The following is an 18,344-nucleotide window of genomic DNA, read 5'->3' as shown; positions in this document are numbered from 1 at the left end:
GTTGCGTTCCTAGTAGCTATTACTTCTCTGCGGAGAGTTAGTGAACTACGAACACTAACCATTCAAGAACCCTTCTTGCAAATGCATAACAATAAGGTCGTTCTCCGTACTCATCCAAAATTCCTGCCCAAAGTCATTTCTCCCTTCCACCTCAATCAATCTGTGGAACTTCCCGTTTTCTTTTTGCAGCCACAGACAGTAGCAGAAAGAGCTCTTCATACCCTAGATCTCAAAAGAGCATTGCTATACTACATCAAGAGAACACAAACCTTTCGTAAGACAAAACAACTTTTTGTGTCTTTCGCACCACCACATAAGGGTAATCTCATTTCAAAATCTGGCATAGCTAGATGGATTGTCAAATGCATACAGATTTGTTACCACAAAGCTAAACGTACATTATCTGTTCCCCCTAAAGCCCACTCTACAAGAAAAATAGGGGCTTCAATGGCATTTTTAGGGAACATTTCCCTAGATGACAACTGCAGAGCAGCTACATGGTCTACACTGCACACATTCACAAAACACTATTGTGTAGATGTGCAAACCAAACAACAAGCTAATGTGGGCCAGGCTGTTCTCAAAACATTATTTCAAACTACTACAACAGATTGGGGTGGTCGCCGCTAAGAGTGGGTACTGCTATACAATCTATGCACAGTGTGTAATCTGCAGCTCATATGCCTCGAACGGAAAATGCTACTTACCAGTATGCATCTGTACTTGTCATGTAGAGCTGCAGAGTTACACACGCCGACTCGCTTCCCTGGCTACCCTTGTCTGTTCCAGTATTATCTTAATTAGATACAGCATACATGGACATCCTTCCTTTTCTTGCAAAGCTCCATCATTTCCCTAATGGCGAAAAACAATCTGAGGATGGAGCCGATGCGCAATGTGGTCCAAAGGAGGAGTCACCTATCTTGTGACTTCCAAAGAACTTTTCAGGACAAAAACAAATTGCAAACATCCGGGCCCAACACTAGGTGGCGATCTATGCACAGTGTGTAACTCTGCAGCTCTACATGCCAAGAACAGATGCATACTGGTAAGTAGCCTTTTCCATATCTTCCATCACCTTTCTGTAGCTGATGTTAGGTCAGCATTTTTTTGCTAATAACTTTAGTACAGTGTGACAAACTTTAAAAGAAAATGGTACCCCTGTCAGTTTCTTCCTAGACGATTCGGGGTGATCCGTCATGCAGGGCCAAGAATAATGGGGGAGTGGTTCAAAACTTTGATTTCCTATTATTGTTCTCTTGAAAGATTCTGGGAATGAATTTTAAAAAAACGACTGAACTGAATTACGTGATATTTGACAAAAAGTTAGACCTTTATTTGGAAAGCATGCTTTTTGTTATTGTTATTTTGTGTAAATCCCTTAAGACATTTATGGGAAATGTGTGCTTAAAAAGCTCATAGGGGAAGAGGGGAGTTGCCACTATCCTCTTCAGGGACACTCATTCTTCTTAATAGAATCTAGAAACATCTTTCCAGACCAACTAGTGCTAACTTCCTGTGGGAGGTCGAAGCCAAGTTTTACATGGGGAAGTGGTATAGGAGTAGTAAGAAAGGGAGTTTTATTGAACGCCTTGGGGATTACAGCCAGTAGTAAATATATTTCCGTAAAACTGTCGGCTTGAACTGTTGTAAGGACTGAACATTCTTGAAGTTGAAGCTCAAAAAAAGTACCAATTTACTGTCGGAGGATGAATTCTCAGCATATTGGAGAGTGTGGTCTCCTATACTTGTCTTCAGAACTGCTCACATCAATTTCCTCCCTCGGGTCCGCTGTAATATTTAGACCTCTCAAATGAGAAGATCTTTCCTGTTAGAGGTCTGGTTTTAAAGCCACAGTTCTGAGATCCTCCCTGTTTGAAGGGGTTGGTTCAGTATATCTACTCCTGAAGAAGATCTGGTTAGAAGATCTGGTTAAGACCAAATTGATCCTGGATGTAAATGTAAATGTATTTCGATTTATATAGCGCACGAATCACCCAGGGGTCTCAAGGCGCTTGCTTAGGGAACCCGTCCTGGTATTCCCCTGTGAGATACCCCGGCAGGGTATCCACAAGGTGAAAGCCAGGCATCCCGCCACGAGGGGCCGTAGTGGAGATTAAGCAAGCTATTGCCCAGAGTCGCAGAGTGTGACCCTGTGAGTCGAGTAGTTACCGGAGCGAGAATTGTCGAGTCCGTGGAAATTTGAGCCCGAGACCCGCCGAGGCGGGGAATCGAACCCTGGTCCACGGCCGATCTCAGATTCCGGGTCTGCCGCCTCTAACCACTGAGCCACGCTTCTCCACTGTATTCGAGAAGCTGGATTCGAGAAGCTCAAAGACTTAACATTCCAAGAACTGCTGTGCTGAAATCTGACCTGGAGCAGGTACCTGTTATGGTTTAATGCAGGTTTCATTAATAGACATAGACTGAAAGTCGATAGATTTAAAACGTACCTAGCAACTTGGAGGTTTTCTCGGCCCTGAACCGAGCCCCTTTCTGAGTGTGCTTCAGCAGCTCTCAAGTTTTTCTTCAGCCCTTTCAGCTCTTAGGCTCCTCTGAGTAAATTCCACAAAGGCTGTACAGCACCTTCCGGCTCACTAGCTTTTCTCAACTCCTCATGTGATTTAATAGTTAAGAGTTTGTCAGTTTAACTTAGGGCCATGGTACCTGAAATGCAGTCTATCCCATTGGCTTTGCCTGACGGACCCTACGGTATTCTGATAGTTTTAGCCTTTAACATCACATCGTGTCTAAATTTAAAGTCAAAATCACATTCCAGATTCACAGAGTAATCTCTTTACATACATTTCACACTTTTACCGATATTTAGGGAAGTTTCCCTGTTCAACATTGGCGCTACCTTGAATCGTTCAAAGAGTAATAGACAAATACATTTATGCAGAAGCAAGCACCTGTAAATCATATGTACCTGGACACCAATTGAAGATGTTTAGCACAATCATACCATCTGTTCAGACACGCCAGCATCAGTATATATAACATTCAAGTGTTCGTCCCCAGTGAATGTATTCCGGACATTTAGACATCCACATCACAATCTCTAATTTATTTCAACGCCAGAGTACTACATTTTAAGAGATCTAAAAGACTGCAGGCTCCATGATAAAATAGGTTCCCTAAATGGTAATTGTGACATGTCTGAGCACAGTCACACCTTCTCTTCAAGAGAGTGGAAAGAGTTGGGACAAAACACTTGCTCAGTAGCAGTAGTCCAAAATCGTCATAGTCCATAGTTGTCTTCATAGTCTAGATTCTCCAAACAATCTGCAAACCTATTCTGTCCGTATGTTATGGCCCCATAGTTAGTTCATGTCTGGTGTTCATTCGTGGATAATGAGACCAGAAAGCTTTGAGAAAGAGCTTCAACTGCCAAGCTCCGTGCTTCCATTATTTCTAAGCTGGTGGAGGGAAAGAAGTAAAGTAATTTACCTAGCTGGGGCAGTACCATCTCCTTGCTGGTCAGAAGTAGAATTACAAAACATATTTACTCTGGGCACGTCTTTTGTTGAATGGAACAAAGTATCTGGAAACTGCATTCATTCACTGTTACCCTTTAGTGTAAAAATTAAATTTAAATCCTATTTATTATAATGTTTGTTCATTCATGTCTTAAAAGTGTCTTTTCCCCTTAGGTTGTTGCTAAAAATCTTAAAGGGAGATCAGTGGTTGGAGTTGCTGCTGGAAGGTTTCACACTGTACTTTGGACTAAGGAAGCCATATATACAATGGGATTGAATGGTGGCCAGCTAGGTAGGCACTAGAAAATTGCCTTGTTTGCCATTTGATCTCTGTCAAGTATTAAGAACATATAAAAAGTATTGTGCCCAGGTGTAAGAGCAAAATATCTGGAAGGGCATAATCTATTGAAATTAAATAGTTTCAGAGGTAACTAAAGTAGCATTGGGTCTTCGGTATGAAACAAGTCATAGAAGACGTTGGGGTTATAAATGTCTAAGTTAAGAAGTGAACATAACAAACACATGTTGAAAGCATATTTCGAGTATTATTCAGAAATGGCCAGCGTGTTTCATTGGGAATATATTTTGTTGTTTAATGTTTTTCATATACTCTTAAAATGAATTTTGTTCACTGTAAAACATAACATATAAGGAAACAGTGTAGATAAGGGTTTAGTGAATAAAACTGAGATAAGATAACTCTTGTTGTCTTAAAGTATGCAAATTAAGAAATTTACATATACATTGATTAAGTGAACATCTTAAGTATCCTTAATATAAAGTGACGTAGAGAAAGGTGTGAGGGAAGATACTATAAATGGAGGTAGATGCAGAAAAATAATTGTTTTCTTCCTGTGAAACTGGAGTTGGTTTTCCTGCAGCCTTATTTGAGGTGATTGAAGATTTTCAAAGTGAAGAAGAGGCTCTAAAGAAGGATTTCAAAGCAGCAGTGGGGGAATTAAACTTTGTAATTCCAGGGTTAGTACAGGTTTGCTCCTGGGAACACTGGTGTTGCTAGTAAGGAGTTGCAGAGGGCAGGAAGTTGTTGAATTGTGAGAGCCTTGTAGGTTACACAGGTAAGTTTAAACTTTGGTTGGCCAATAGTTGGACGTTTTTTAGCAGCAGAGGTACACAATCTAAAGTCTTTCAAACCATAAGCAAGTCGAGCAACTAAGTAGAGCTTTCAGAGAGGGATTTGTGTGACAAGACGGAGTTCTTTTTTTTTTTTTTTAGATTTAGCATTTAGAAAGTTGGCAGGCATCCACATTTGAAGTTTTAGTAGATAGGATTTTAATGTAAAATGTTGACCGAGTTGGAGATTTTTGTGTATATTTGAACTGAAGTCTGGTTCATCCATCAAAATTCTCAACTGTTCCATTTAAATGTTAAACAATGTTGGGTCTCCGTTTGAGCTGTGAGCTATTCTCCAGAAGTGACAAATTTGTGATCACTCTGCCATCAGTGGTCAATTTGTGCTGGTGTTTGCTGGTGCTTAGCACTGACACTTATTTGTCACACCTGCGTAAATGTATTGGAGTCCATAGCATGGTGCCTCTGTCAGTCTATTTTTTAAAAAGGCACGAAGAAATTGTTTGACAATTCAATATAAAATAAAAAAAATAATACCAGAATGCTCTGTTCGTTCTTGCAACTTTTGGTCACCTAGAATAGGCCGAAAAGTTACATTTGTAGCACTCTAATGGTATGTAGGTATTGTTTTGGTAGTTTTCTAGCCCCGAGATTTGGCCAGTGTTAGACCTGGCATCCTTGGCGTTGTTTTCCCTTTAATGTTTTTGCCCTAAACTTTTCTCTTTAGGATTCTGCACACTTTACAACTGCTAACCTTTGCTACAGTGCCTGTGCTCTCTCCTTAAAACATGGTAGAATCATACATTTCCTTGCTAATGTGAAGCCAAGTTTCAGTCCTGTTAAGGACACGGGCGCTAGGATTATCATTTCTCCTTTTATTTTTAGCTCAGCAGTCCAACATATCAATAATAACAAACAAAAGCAAAGACTACATTTCCCATGAGTCTTTCAAAACCCAATAAATCAATCTAAAAATGGCCTTGTTCTATCTCTTCTATAGACATCATCAAGGAAAGGCACTTCCTCTTTCTTCGTGTGAAGTGCTATGCCATGCCCTTGTGATAAAAAAATCTTGCTTTTGTTCGGCTCCTAATAAATAAATAAAATTAGTTTGTCATTTACCCATCCTAAGCCTTTGAACAATTAGCAAATTGCTCAAAACTTAAGCACATCTCAATAACAGTTCATTACATATTGTGACAACAGAATATGCAAAATATACCTATCCCTATGGAGTATCAAGTATGCCTCTAGGATGAGTAAATGGAAATGCAAAAGTATTACAGGAAGGAATAATGCAAAAGTATTACAGGAAGGGAATATTTGTCGCCTCACTGTCCTTTAAAGAATTGAAACTTTTCTTCGCGTTAGTGACAGTTGGTGATTACCCGTAGGTATGGGCTCTTCTTTCCACTTTTTGGTGGTCTACATGGTTTGTGCTGGAGAAAAGAAAGTCTGATATAATTTATCAACCTTTGAAAAGCTTCATATTTCCCTCTCACTATGTACAAATCCTCAACAGCTGTGTTTGAAGTTACCATGACTGTAGAGTGTATTTTTTCTGCACTTCTGGCATCTACACAGACACAGGAGGTATTATTATAAATCCCACAAAAAAGCGTGTAAGATAAGAATGTCATAATTGTTATTTAAAGGATACTTGCTGGATCCAAATGGGGAGAAATGTGTTACCAGTCCTCGCCAAGTCTCTGCCCTTCATCATAAGGACATCTCTATCTCGCTGGTTGCTGCAAGTGATGGTGCTACAGTTTGTGTCAGTGAAAGAGGAGACGTTTACCTGCTTACTGATTATCAGTGCAAGAAGTTGGCTTCAAGGTACGGCTATTTCTGCAATCTACATCTAATACCAAGCTAACCAAAGACATTTACTGTTTTGAAGAATATTGCATGACCTTTTCAAAATGTCAATGTGTTTCTGTTAAGCTTGAAACAGTCTTCTTTTTATAGAAATAACGACATTTTGTTAGTCTGTGCCAGATAACGTGATATGGTGGCTTGTGTTTTCCTCTTTGTCCTATCACTCTCAAGGTTTATAGTTCTATTTCTTTTATACTATTCTTCCATGAAATACCAAGCTGTTATTTTTTCTATTAATGTACAGAATGTGAGACACAGACAAAATAGAGAAAACTTGACTTCAGCCCAAGCAAGCAATATTGGATCTATGAAGAATTCTTTGGCTTATTGGTGACACGAACATGATCACCGCTAACAGACAACACTAGTGATCACTAAGCACCCCTGTTTACGTCCAATGTTCTGGAACATTCAACTAAGTATTGTGATTCCCCAGAACATGAGACATGAGGAAAGCAGCATGAGATAAAAATAACAATCCCATGAGTATGAACTTTCAGGTTGAAACATAAGACTGATGGTGTAGAGACAGACTGCCCCTCCCTTTCCAGCCCCCCATTCAGCACTTCTAGAAAGTGCGCTTGTAGACTTAACCTACTCATCCAGAGGCTCATGCCCGTTCCACTGAATGTGTGTTTCACTCTACTAGGAAAGGCTTTAGAAACTCAGAAAGCAAAGTAGGAGGTCTTGTGACAGGCTGTCATCAAGGAAAGCTAAAATGTGTGCACTACATCTCTTCATCTGAAAAGCAAATTCAGCAGCTGAAACACTCTACCTACAAAAGGCAAAACTTGTAACTTAAATAGTAATTCTGTGTACTAAAACAACCTGTAGGGGTTACCGCAATAGTTATTTCAATGATGCAGCGTGTGCACAATCTGCAAATAATGGCATACCTGTTAAGCAATCGCTCCTTGTAGACTATGAAGGCTTTGCAGAATCATTTCATGAAGAGCACATTAAACAATGGAGATTGGAAATTTATTCAAGAAAGCTACAGATTGCCTCTTGTCACTGATTTGCATTTTAAGGGCCTAGTTAAAGTTAACACTTCTAGAAGAAAATCAGAAAATTAAACTTTGCACTGAAAATTGTCGTGTACAGAATACCTTGATCCTGGTCGCAACCGTGAAATGCGGGGTGTAGACAAGCAATATGTTGATGCCGAGCACACAGCTGAGGTGATGCGTCAATCTTCTCAATGCAGTGATGGCGATGCGCCAGTTCCGAAGACGAATCCCAAGTTGCTTTGGCTCCAAAGTGCGATGAGCCGAGTTCCTCCACAGAGCCAGGGGGTGCACCGATCTCAACACACTTCAGCTGTGGCGATGTGCGGTTCCGATGCTTCGGGCTCTCGAGGCATTGCGTTGGTTCTGAGAGTGATGTGCCAAACCTACTCCTTCATCAGGGTCAATGAGCTGGTTCTGCTACACATAGACTGGAGATTCATTGATTTCTCTGGTGCAGATATCTGGGTCTACTGGCAGTGAATCAGGCACAGGAGCAGGTGTAGAAACTTTGATAGCCCTGAGTCTCAAGCAACAGGAAGCAAACCAACACGCCCTTGGAGATCCCTTTGGATGGAAGGCTCTCCCTCAGTAGGGTCATAGAGCAGCAGGGCAGCATAACAGAAAAGCAGGTCTTCCAGATCAGCAGTCCAGCAGAGTGTGAGTCCTTGATGAAGCACAGCAGTTCTTCTGACCGAGTCAGTTACAGATCTAGAAGTGTCTGATTTGGTGTGGTCAGAGCCTAAGTATCTGGTATCAGTGTGGGTTTAATGTGCTGAGAAGTTTGATATCAAACTTCACAGAATTCAGTGAAGCCATTATGGTGCTGTGGATTTCGTAATGACAAACTCCCAGACACTTTACTCTTTATGGCTTTACTGTACTTACAATGTCTAAGAATGGACTTAGACACTGTAGAGATACAGTGTTCATGCAACTGTACCCTCACCAGTAGTATTTTGTACCCATCTAAAGGGGGGGTCTTACCTATACCAGGGCAGTGGGTTGTGTGCCATGTTGACTCTTCACTTTTCTCTACACCAAAACACGCAGCCTGCAATGGCAGTGTGTGTGTTAAGGTACAGTACCTCCAAGGGTGGCACAATTTGTGCTGCAGCCCTTAGAGGCCTTGTTTGGTCACAGGGCCCTTGGTACCTATCATACCTTTTACAAGGGACTTACATGTGGCTAGAGAGACACCAATTTGGGGGTACAAAAGTACAGTTTGAGGTAAAGAATATAGGCCCTGGATACCTGTTTAGCAGGACACCAGGGCACACTTAGTCATAGAGCATCAACATCAGGCAAAAGTGGGGGGCAACCATGATAAAAGGTGCACTATCCTTCTTCTGAACAATTAAAATTGTAACTTCATTGATATGGAGTGTGGAGTAAACTTGTATGCAAATTGAAAATGTCACCAGTCCACCTTTCGCATTTCTTCCATAGAGCTTTCAAGCTGTATGCATTCTTTAATGGCACAATTGAATATTTCCGCTGCACCATTCCATTCAAGATGAAATAAAGCATGTTTTATGCCTATTACCTTTGATAGCTAAACATTCTTCCATTTCCCTTGACACCAGTTAAGGACCACTGTCTAGAAGTATGGAATCAGGAATTCCTCATGACAAAATATAGTGCTGAGAAAGTCGATGACTTTTTAGTTTCTGCACTGTTCACTATACCTATCACAGCTCTTCTTGAATATTGGTCCACCAAAACCAACAGATAATTACAAGATCTCCCCCCATGCAATGGACCAACAGTATCTAATGCAAAATCTTCCCACATCTCTTCTGCATTGCCCTCTGCTTAGCGGAGGCGTCCTCAGACTGTAAACTTTATCACTACACCTACAAACAATACATTCTCTCACAGATCTCTTGACTTGAACATTCATCCCAAGCCACTAATCTTCCCATATCCTGGGCTTATTTTTGATTACTGGTAACAGATTTTAAAATCTATTAAATCTGGATTATCCTGTGAGCCCTGCCCCCTGGCCATTATGCACCTGGCTGCTGAGAGGATCAGAGAAATCCTTACTCCTCTGATTAATCAAGTTTTAGCATCAGGAAATTACCCCACAGCCTGGAAGACCGCGACTATCAGGCCAATCCCGAATTTAAAAATTATCAGCCAATTTCGGGTCTGCCATTCGTAGCTAAGGTCCTTGAAAAATCTATCAATAAAGCCTTAACTGAATATCTGGATAGAAACAGGCTATTGGACCCCACCCAGCATGGCTTTCGTCCAAGACACTCTACTGAATCCGCCCTGATCGCTGCATCCGAGGGGATTCGGAGAGTAGTAGACGGTGGAGGCAGGGCAATCCTTGTTCTCCTAGATCTGTCGGCCACATTTGACACCGTGAATCACACGGTGTTGGTGTGGTACCTACAGGAGATAGGAATTAGTGATCTGGCTCTGACCCTCCTCTCCTCGTTTCTAAAGAACAGGAAACAAAGTCTGAACTGGGACGGCTTACAATCGGACAGTTTTAATCTGCCCTGTGGTGTGCCGCAAGGTTCAGCTCTGTCCCCGACACTGTTTAATGTTTATGTGAAGCCGCTGGCTATGCTTGTGAGGAAACATGGCTTCACTTTTGTGCCGTATGCAGATGACTCGCAGTTGGTGATATCTGTGTCAGACAAGCCGTAGTTAACAGCGGCAAGCTTTCACGCCTGTCTGAAGGATGTCATGAATTGGATGAGTCTGAGCTTTTTCAAAATCAATACTCAAAAGACAGAAGTGATCGAATTTGGGAACGGACCACCAATTTGGTACAACTCTTGGTGGCCGTCGGAGGCTGGGGAATGTCCTCTACCCATCAAGAAGGTGAGGCACCTCTGGGTCATTTTTGACGACAAACTTAACATGTCGGCTCAGGTGAACAGTTTAACATCTGCTAATTTTTTCCTCTTGAAGACCCTGCGTACAATCTTCCCATTTATTCCCTTTACACTGCAGAAGACGGTAATGGCTGCCATTTTTCTGTCCAAATTGGACTATTGGAATGCGATGTTTTTGGGCATTGATAAGCATCAGGTCAGCAAACTTCAATCACTGCAGAATGCTGCAGTACGATTGATCCTAAAGCTTCCAAAGGGCCACCCCACGAACCAGGGTAGAAGGGCACTACACTGGCTCCCTGTCCAGCAGAGAATCTAATTCAAGGCGATCTGCCTGGTGCACAAGGCATGATACGGAGGGGGTTCAGAGGACTGTCAGGATAGGTTCAGGCTCTATACCCCCTTACGAAACCTATGGTCGGCCAATCTTGGCCTGATATGTACCCCAAGGTTTCAACGGGCTAGATGGGGTGGCAGGTCTCTGTCCTGCTGTGTGGCGCAACTGTGGAATAAACTGCCGGCGGCTTTGAGACTTCAACCGAATCTTCTATCTTTCAGGAAAAGCCTGAAATCCCGGCTCTTTAATTCCGACTAGTAACCAGCTCAGCATCCTGCCCTGCTTACACACATCCGCGCCAAGGCGCCTCGGCATTCGAGCGCTTACAAAGCTTCTTATAACATTATAACATTATCTCTTGATGACCTTCATTACCCAACATGATAATCCTGGCTCTGAGCGACTCAGGCACAACTAGTGGAGTACTCGCAATACAGTCTCATTATCCATAGACAACTGATGTCTAATTTAAAAAAACCTTCCCATTCTGGTAATTTCCTGTCCCGTATCCAATGACCACATATGGCTCCTCCCACTGTTTTCAACATTTGATCACTCTGAACAGCCTCCAACTATTCCTGACCGGCAAACACCTCTTCATTGACACTGCAAATCTTAATTTCACTTTCTTGATCATATTCTTCTCCCTCTAATTTATCAGAACCTAGTCTTACTAGACAGTCAGGCAAGTGTTCTTGGAACATGGTGTATATTGAACTTTATAACATAGTCTTGTAATCCTACAGTCCACGAAATGCCTGTAGACACACCGTCAAGGCATTTCTTGGTTAGCAATTCTATCAGGGGGTTATGGTCAGTACAGACTGTAAACGGTCTCTCCCCCACTGAAAGTTTCTCAACTTTTTGACCGTGGAATATATACTCAAAGCTCCCCTTTTCAGTTGCAGAGTAGTTTTTCGTCAGCTGTACGCAAAGCCCTTGAGATATAAGTTATGATTTTGTCATTGTCCCCATCATCCTGCATCAAAACGGCACCCAAATCAACTGCACAAGCAGGTCAGGACATAGCATTCATTTTTTAGATCAAAATGTAATTCCTCTGCCTTTCTCAGTTCTTTTTTCACTTCTGAAAATGTGTTCTCACATTCCTCGAATTGGTTATACATTTGGAATTCTAACCTAAAAAGGACATTACTTCTTTCTTAGATGGGCTTCTTAAAAGCACAATATGTGATGCTGAATCTTTCTTTGGATTGATTTCTCCTAATTGATACGCAGTGTCCTAGATATTCAATTTCTTAACTTGCATTTGCTTAGCTTGAGTGCCAACCCATATATCCAACACTTCTCAGGAATGTTATTGTGCATTTCTGGTTTCTCCAAAAACTAAAATGTAATCTTAGAACTATTTTACTCCTTCCATTTTCCCAAATCATTCACGGAAATACATCTGCGGCTGATTCTAAGCCAAATGGCATGCTTCTAAACCTGTAGGTTCCAAAAGGTGTAATAAACGTGGTGAGATCTCTTGAATCCAGCTGTAATCTGACTTGGTGATATGTCGTTGAAAGATCTAATTTGTTAACGTGTTCGCTCCATGCACCATCGTGACCATCTCCAAAATGTTTAGAGTGAGGGATGATCTAAAACACCCTTGTTGAGCACTCTCAAATCTGCACATAATCGAATCTCGTCTCACTGTTAGTGAATTACCTCGACCTGGGCCACCACTCGCCACCTTCGACATGTTCGATTATTTCCTCATGACAGAACCATGACAGTTTTCCCTTTCCTAAACACTAGTTTAGAACGTTATATTAATGCTATTGGAATAACATATCCCTTGCGAGACCTCAGTTTTTCAGAAAATATGTCCGGGAACTCAGTGACAAACTGTACTCCCACAAGTGATTTAATCACAATAAATTTTTTCATTTCACCATCAAGTCCTGTGCTTCCTTGATGTAGTCATCTCTTATCCTGACAGAGACATTGGCATTGGGATTCAATAAAATACCAAGATCAACCTGATGAGGATGAATGTCTCTCTTCAGTGGATCATGTACTTTCCCTTTGGCTTTGTTCTCAGCATTTAAATATCCCCTTAGTTCAATCAGTTTACCCCAGGACCCCCCAGGCATCACATCGGGACCACTAATTTTACTTTCCTCCTAGACTTCTTTGTCAAAGACATTATTTGATATCCTTAGGATAACTTCTTTTGTCTCCATTGTATGAAATAGTCAAGATACAATCCTCTAATGTATTGAAAGTCTGGATAATTACCTAACTGACTCTGTTTTTGATTTTAACAGAACCACAGACTTTGGGCAGATGACCTTGTGTGTTATACAATTTGTAGACTGCTCTCATTGCAGGAGGCTTTTGAACCTTCACACTGATAATACGTACCATTGAATTTCAAACTTAACGCCTGCCGCGGTGCGGGCGTTCTAAAGGGTGGGCGGGGCTTCATCGGCTGTTGGCCGATGGCAGCACTGGGGAGGGAGTGCTCCCGTCGGCCGTTACGGAAGGGGTTAAAGATGGAAAATTACCCTTGCCTTCTTGCTTGGTGTTGATTTTGTTGGCAAGGAGTTTATTCCTTTTCTGGAGTTATTTTACACAAGGAATTGAGTTCTTGATGTGTTTAGCAATGATGGTCAATTCATTGGGAGCAGGATCATCCTTTAACCAAATTTCCTGTCTGACTTTGTATAAGCAACACTTACCATGAATTGATCTCTGATGTGCTCAACCACAGTAGGACCAGACTTGCATGAAGCTATCAAACTTCCTAAATTAGTTCCATATTCGTCTATGCTTTCTCTGTATCTTTATTGTTATACTCCAAAGTGATATCTCTGTATCATTGTCATGACCTTGGGTAAATGACGTAAATCCAATTTTTCATATAGATTTCAAACTCATTTAGTTATTTTTCACCAGTGTCTTCTAAGTCCGGCAGATTTTCAAGAACGACCCGCCTCTCTCTCTCTCCCTCCCTAGACAGTGTATTAGTAAACAGGTTTTCTGATCTGTGTAAAGTCCATATGTATTTTTTCCATTTAGACCACTTGATGGTTGGTTCTCCTGGTGATGATAAAAAAAGTGGTGGTGCTATTACATCTTGCATATTGATAAAATTAGCAAAACTTGTTTTTCCTGCACCTGCCTCTCCAGCCTTGTTTGCATTTGTTAATAATTATATTTATTATCTTTTGGCTAATATTTATTGGTTGTTAAAAAAAATTGTTAGGCAGTGAGGAAAAGTCTGTGATAATAAAGTTTAATCCGGTGTGAAGTTGGCAATAGTTAACAAACTCAGTGGCTGGTATTCCTCAAAGATGACGAGAAGAGTTAGCTGTCTAGCAGTACATCTGATCATGTGGTTGCGAGACGCATGTGTCTGTGCAAATTGCACTCAACAGATTATCTGTGACCCATCCCTTCTTGAAGAAATGAAGGGATGCTTTGATAGAATATTGCCAAACTAAATATCAAACATCACTCGGATAAAAGAATTTGCCACAGAGGCAATTTCACCTCTCTGTACCATGCAGTCTAATTTCCATATGCGCAGGATGAGGTGAGGTCAGTTTTCAGCTATGTACAGTTACCTGTGCTCGCTTGTTTAAACAAAATGCTCTAGGTTTATCGGTCTAAAGTAGTGAAGAGGCCATCGGGGAAAATCAGGTGCTTACAGGGTTTCCTATATACTTACTCTGGAGATTGAAGGTTTTGTTTTGGAAGAAGTTGAAATGCTCTTTAAAGTTTTTGAATTGATGTGTTTAAGTCTCAGAAGACAGTTGCCCACTCATCACCATATTGAATATGAAACACTCAAGTTTGGTGGTAAGTAATTTAGTCTTTATACACCCCTGCTATTGCCAGTACAGCTCAAACTTCAACTGAGTCAATATGGAATGTCCACTCCGATTAATACATGCTGTATAACACTGCATACTGACCTGTACATATTAAAATATTGTGCAACAAGAAGAAATTCCACAAACCCCTTTTGTCTAACCACGAGTAGACACTTTGAAGTAGTACAGGATGCCTTTGTGATGTATCAGTTGGTGGATTGTAGTATTAAATGGATATTGTTATAAAGTTCACTATATACCAGGTCCCAGCGCCCCTTTGTCGGTAAACAACCTATTGGATCCTCTCTTGACATCATGGAATTGGTAGCCAAGGATGTTAGGTTAGTGGATTTGTAGAGTGTGGCTTATCACCTGTGAGAATAACCAGGCGCTTGGTGGGTGGTATCGGAGTCTGGCTGAGGACGATGGAGGACTAGTCGAAGAGCCAGGGTTTCATCTTCTTCCGGAATTCCAGAAGTGACATGGAGGTCCTTATGTGGAGGGGCAGGTTGTTTCAGGACTTTGCTGCGAAGATGTTCGAGACCCTTTATAGGCCTGCTTGTTTTCACTCTTCAAATACATAAGGAATTTGCGATGTTTCTGTCGGACCAAAAATATAAAATGGAACCTTGTCCCAAATAATTCCATCCGGGATCGGAAATGCAGAAATGTTCACAAGGGACAGATCTCTTCGCAATTTATGGGATGAAGAATGAGGTTTCAATGGATCAGCTAACAGGTCAACACCAGAACATTCCTGGGAGATAATGTCCATTTAGGAACAACAACAAAAAATCTTTTACAAATCAATCCAAAAGAATAGGAAAAACATCGAGATGGCTTCCGTACATAGGAAAAGTGCCAGGTTTGGATGAACCGCTGCCCGGCTAATGGGCGCACTTAACTTTAAAACAGACACGTTTTTTCTCCCAATGTTCAGGTTATTTCAAATAATCTTTCCATTGAATTATGAATCATAGACCATTATTAATTGCTTTTAGCTATTTCTTCAAAAGACATTCTAGACGGTGCACCTTGGTGTCGTCAGAACTGCTGTATTAACAAAGAGTAATACTTAAGTGCTCTCAGATTTTTACACTTTTTTTGTCCACTTTTTAAATTAATTTATTCAATGTGCATCCCCGTCATTAGCGCATATCTGGAAGCTCTAAAGGAATCAACGTAGCAAAAGTGCCAGGTTTGGATGAACCGCTGACGGGCGCACTTAACTTTAATACAGACACGTATTTTACCCCCAATGTTCAGGTAATTTTAAATAATATTTCCAATAATTTATGAATAATAGACCATTTGTCATTGATTTTAGCTATTTCCTCAAAAGACCTTCTAGACGGTGCACCTCGGTGTCGTTAGACCTGCAGTATTAACAAAGAGTAATACCTCGGTGCACTCAGATTTTCACACATTTTTTGTCCACTTTTTTAATTAATGTATTCAATGTGCATCCCCATCATTAGCGCAAAGCAATGACCATGGTCTATGATTCATGATTCAGTGGAAAGATTATTTGAAATTACCTGAACATTGGGAGAAAAAACGTATCTGTTTTAAAGTTAAGTGCGCCCGTCAGCTGAGCAGCGGTTCATCCAAACCTGGCACTTTTGCGACGTTGATTCCTTTGCCACTTCCAGACATGCGCTAATGACGGGGACACACATTGAATAAATTCATTAAAAAAGTGGACAACAAAAGTGTGAAAATCTGAGTGCACCGAGCTATTACTCTTTGTTAATCCATACATAGGACCATGGTGGAATCAAATAAGTCTGTTTCAGCCAGAAAAGAATGCACGTATCCGATGCAATAAAGTGTGTGACAAATCCTGGGAATAGTCATCAGTGCTGGTAAAGTAGCCAAAGTCAGTTTACGCAAATATAGGGACCTCATGGGGTAAAGTAGAACTAGTTTGTATTTCCAAAGGTGGTTGATAATAAACAACTTTGTTGTTAGGAATGACAGTCGAAGACTGTGAATTCACATATGGTGTGTTTATGGTGTTAGCAGTAGTAACAAGAAGTAGTAGAACTTCAGCATTTAACATCCCTCTCCAGGGAGTAGCAATTTCTATATTATTTAACACTTGCAGAGGTATTCCTGTATGGTAGTTAGAGACGACTGGTAACTCCCCAGGAGCCCTCTCACCTGCTGTGTAGGACTGGCCACATTATGTGGTTTGACAAGGTCAATGGACACAAATAGTTTGTTTCTACAACCAGCTGCAAAATTCCAGTTGTGGACTGGCACCAGCGCTCTGAGTGATAGGCCAAACTCCTTCTTTTTGGTAATCTTCTCTCATAGTAGATCCCCAGTTTTAGGAATCCAGTCCGGAGTTGCTGATTGCTCCTTCACTTCTTCAGTGACAGAACGTTTAGTAGTTTCATTTGAGCTCTCAGCTCGGAAGTCTTGTAGTTCCTTTAAGACAGCAAAACGTTTACGCATAATAAAAGACGTATCTGCCACAACTGAGCCAGGATTATCAAGTTCTGGAACGTACATCTGGTCGCTGAACTGGATCTCGTAGGAGGTACGGCCACCCAAGGATCTTCTAGGCAGATTATTTAAAGATCTCTGGACTCCATACAAGTGATTGACCCAACTACTACCTGAACCTAATAATATAGCTCTTAAAGACTGTTTCACTATTGAATTTCACTCCGGATGATAGAGGGAGGAATAACGCACAGTCACACCCAGGGTTCCCATGGTATCCCAGTAAGCCCTAGAAGCAAAAGCTGGTCCCTGGTCCAATTGGAATGCAGCTACTACTTATGTCCTTATAAAGGCTTGCAAATCTTTTATAACAGTTTGAGCATCATCCGATCACTGTGGTCCCACCCATGGAAAACTATAAAATGAATCCACTGCCACTAAAATAAATTTAAATGAACCAGCCAAATTTAGACGTCCACAGTGGTCGATATAGACACATGTCAGTGGTGACTGCCAGAGAGATGTCTGCAGTGGGCTAGCTATATTGGAACTTTTAATTTGCTGACCTGTATCACAGCGAAGGACATATTGTTTTCTCTGTTTGTAGATACCTTGCCACCATTAGAGTTTCTGTAGTAAGGAAACCGTATGTGCCACACCAGCATTGGGAGAAGCTAACCCCTCATGAGAATACTTCTAGCTTTTGGTCTTGTTTTAGTATCACTCGATCCTCCACTCCTGGAATGCGAGCCAAAGGTATTTTTTGGGCATTCAATAGGTAGGAGCATTTTTCTGGAAATGTTTTTGGTAAGTGTGTGCCAGTTCATGAAGCATTGACAGCTACTTTTATGTGACCATCCACTCTCATGTGTGAACGAGTAATGATAGCTACTACAGCAGTCTGAATTGCTACTTTTGAAGCTTCATCAGCCAGTGATTACCCTTTAAAGTGTATTCTAAGATGTTGGTGACTCAGTGTATGAATTACATGGGCCTGTGGTAAAGATTCTTTAAGATGTTCCACCTTTCCGTAAGACAATTTGATTGATAGAGTTCCCTTGTGAATTTCTGAATCCATTCAAGTGCCAATAATGTAAGTGATAATTAAGACTTGACACAGTAATACAAATTGTACACCATGAGCATAAGGAATTCAAGATCAGTATTTTCCTGCCAGAATTAGAGCTTTGAGTTCAGCCAGAATGGCAGTTCAATCCCCTAGAGCATGGGTACTCACAAACTTTCTCTCGGGGGCCGAATTTATAGTGTGGTTTGTGGCCGAGGGCCGCACGGGTGGAGGCGGGGTCAGTGGGGGAGGGGCTACAGAGAAAAAAAACTGTGACCATGAAGTTGAACTCAGGCCCCTGCAACGGACGATTCATCCACTGAGCCAACAGACCAGCATACACACACATCTTTTT

General features: G+C 41.3%; 1 protein-coding gene across 3 annotated transcripts in view; it reads left to right on the top strand.

Moving 5' to 3' along the window:
- The window catches only part of IBTK (inhibitor of Bruton tyrosine kinase), an 876,521-nt gene that overhangs the window by 191,090 nt on the left and 667,087 nt on the right, over nt 1–18,344 (top strand). For all 3 annotated transcript variants that reach the window (XM_078648126.1, XM_078648125.1, XM_078648127.1), the window contains 2 exons: nt 3,654–3,771; nt 6,224–6,404. In XM_078648126.1, coding sequence (XP_078504252.1) covers nt 3,654–3,771; nt 6,224–6,404 — 299 coding nt within the window. The remainder of the gene's footprint in view (nt 1–3,653; nt 3,772–6,223; nt 6,405–18,344) is intronic.

Source organism: Lissotriton helveticus, chromosome 6, assembly GCF_964261635.1.
Source record: "Lissotriton helveticus chromosome 6, aLisHel1.1, whole genome shotgun sequence".
Classification (NCBI taxonomy): domain Eukaryota; kingdom Metazoa; phylum Chordata; class Amphibia; order Caudata; family Salamandridae; genus Lissotriton; species Lissotriton helveticus.
Note: the sequence above shows the minus strand (reverse complement) of the source record. Positions and strands in the feature narration are given on the sequence as shown.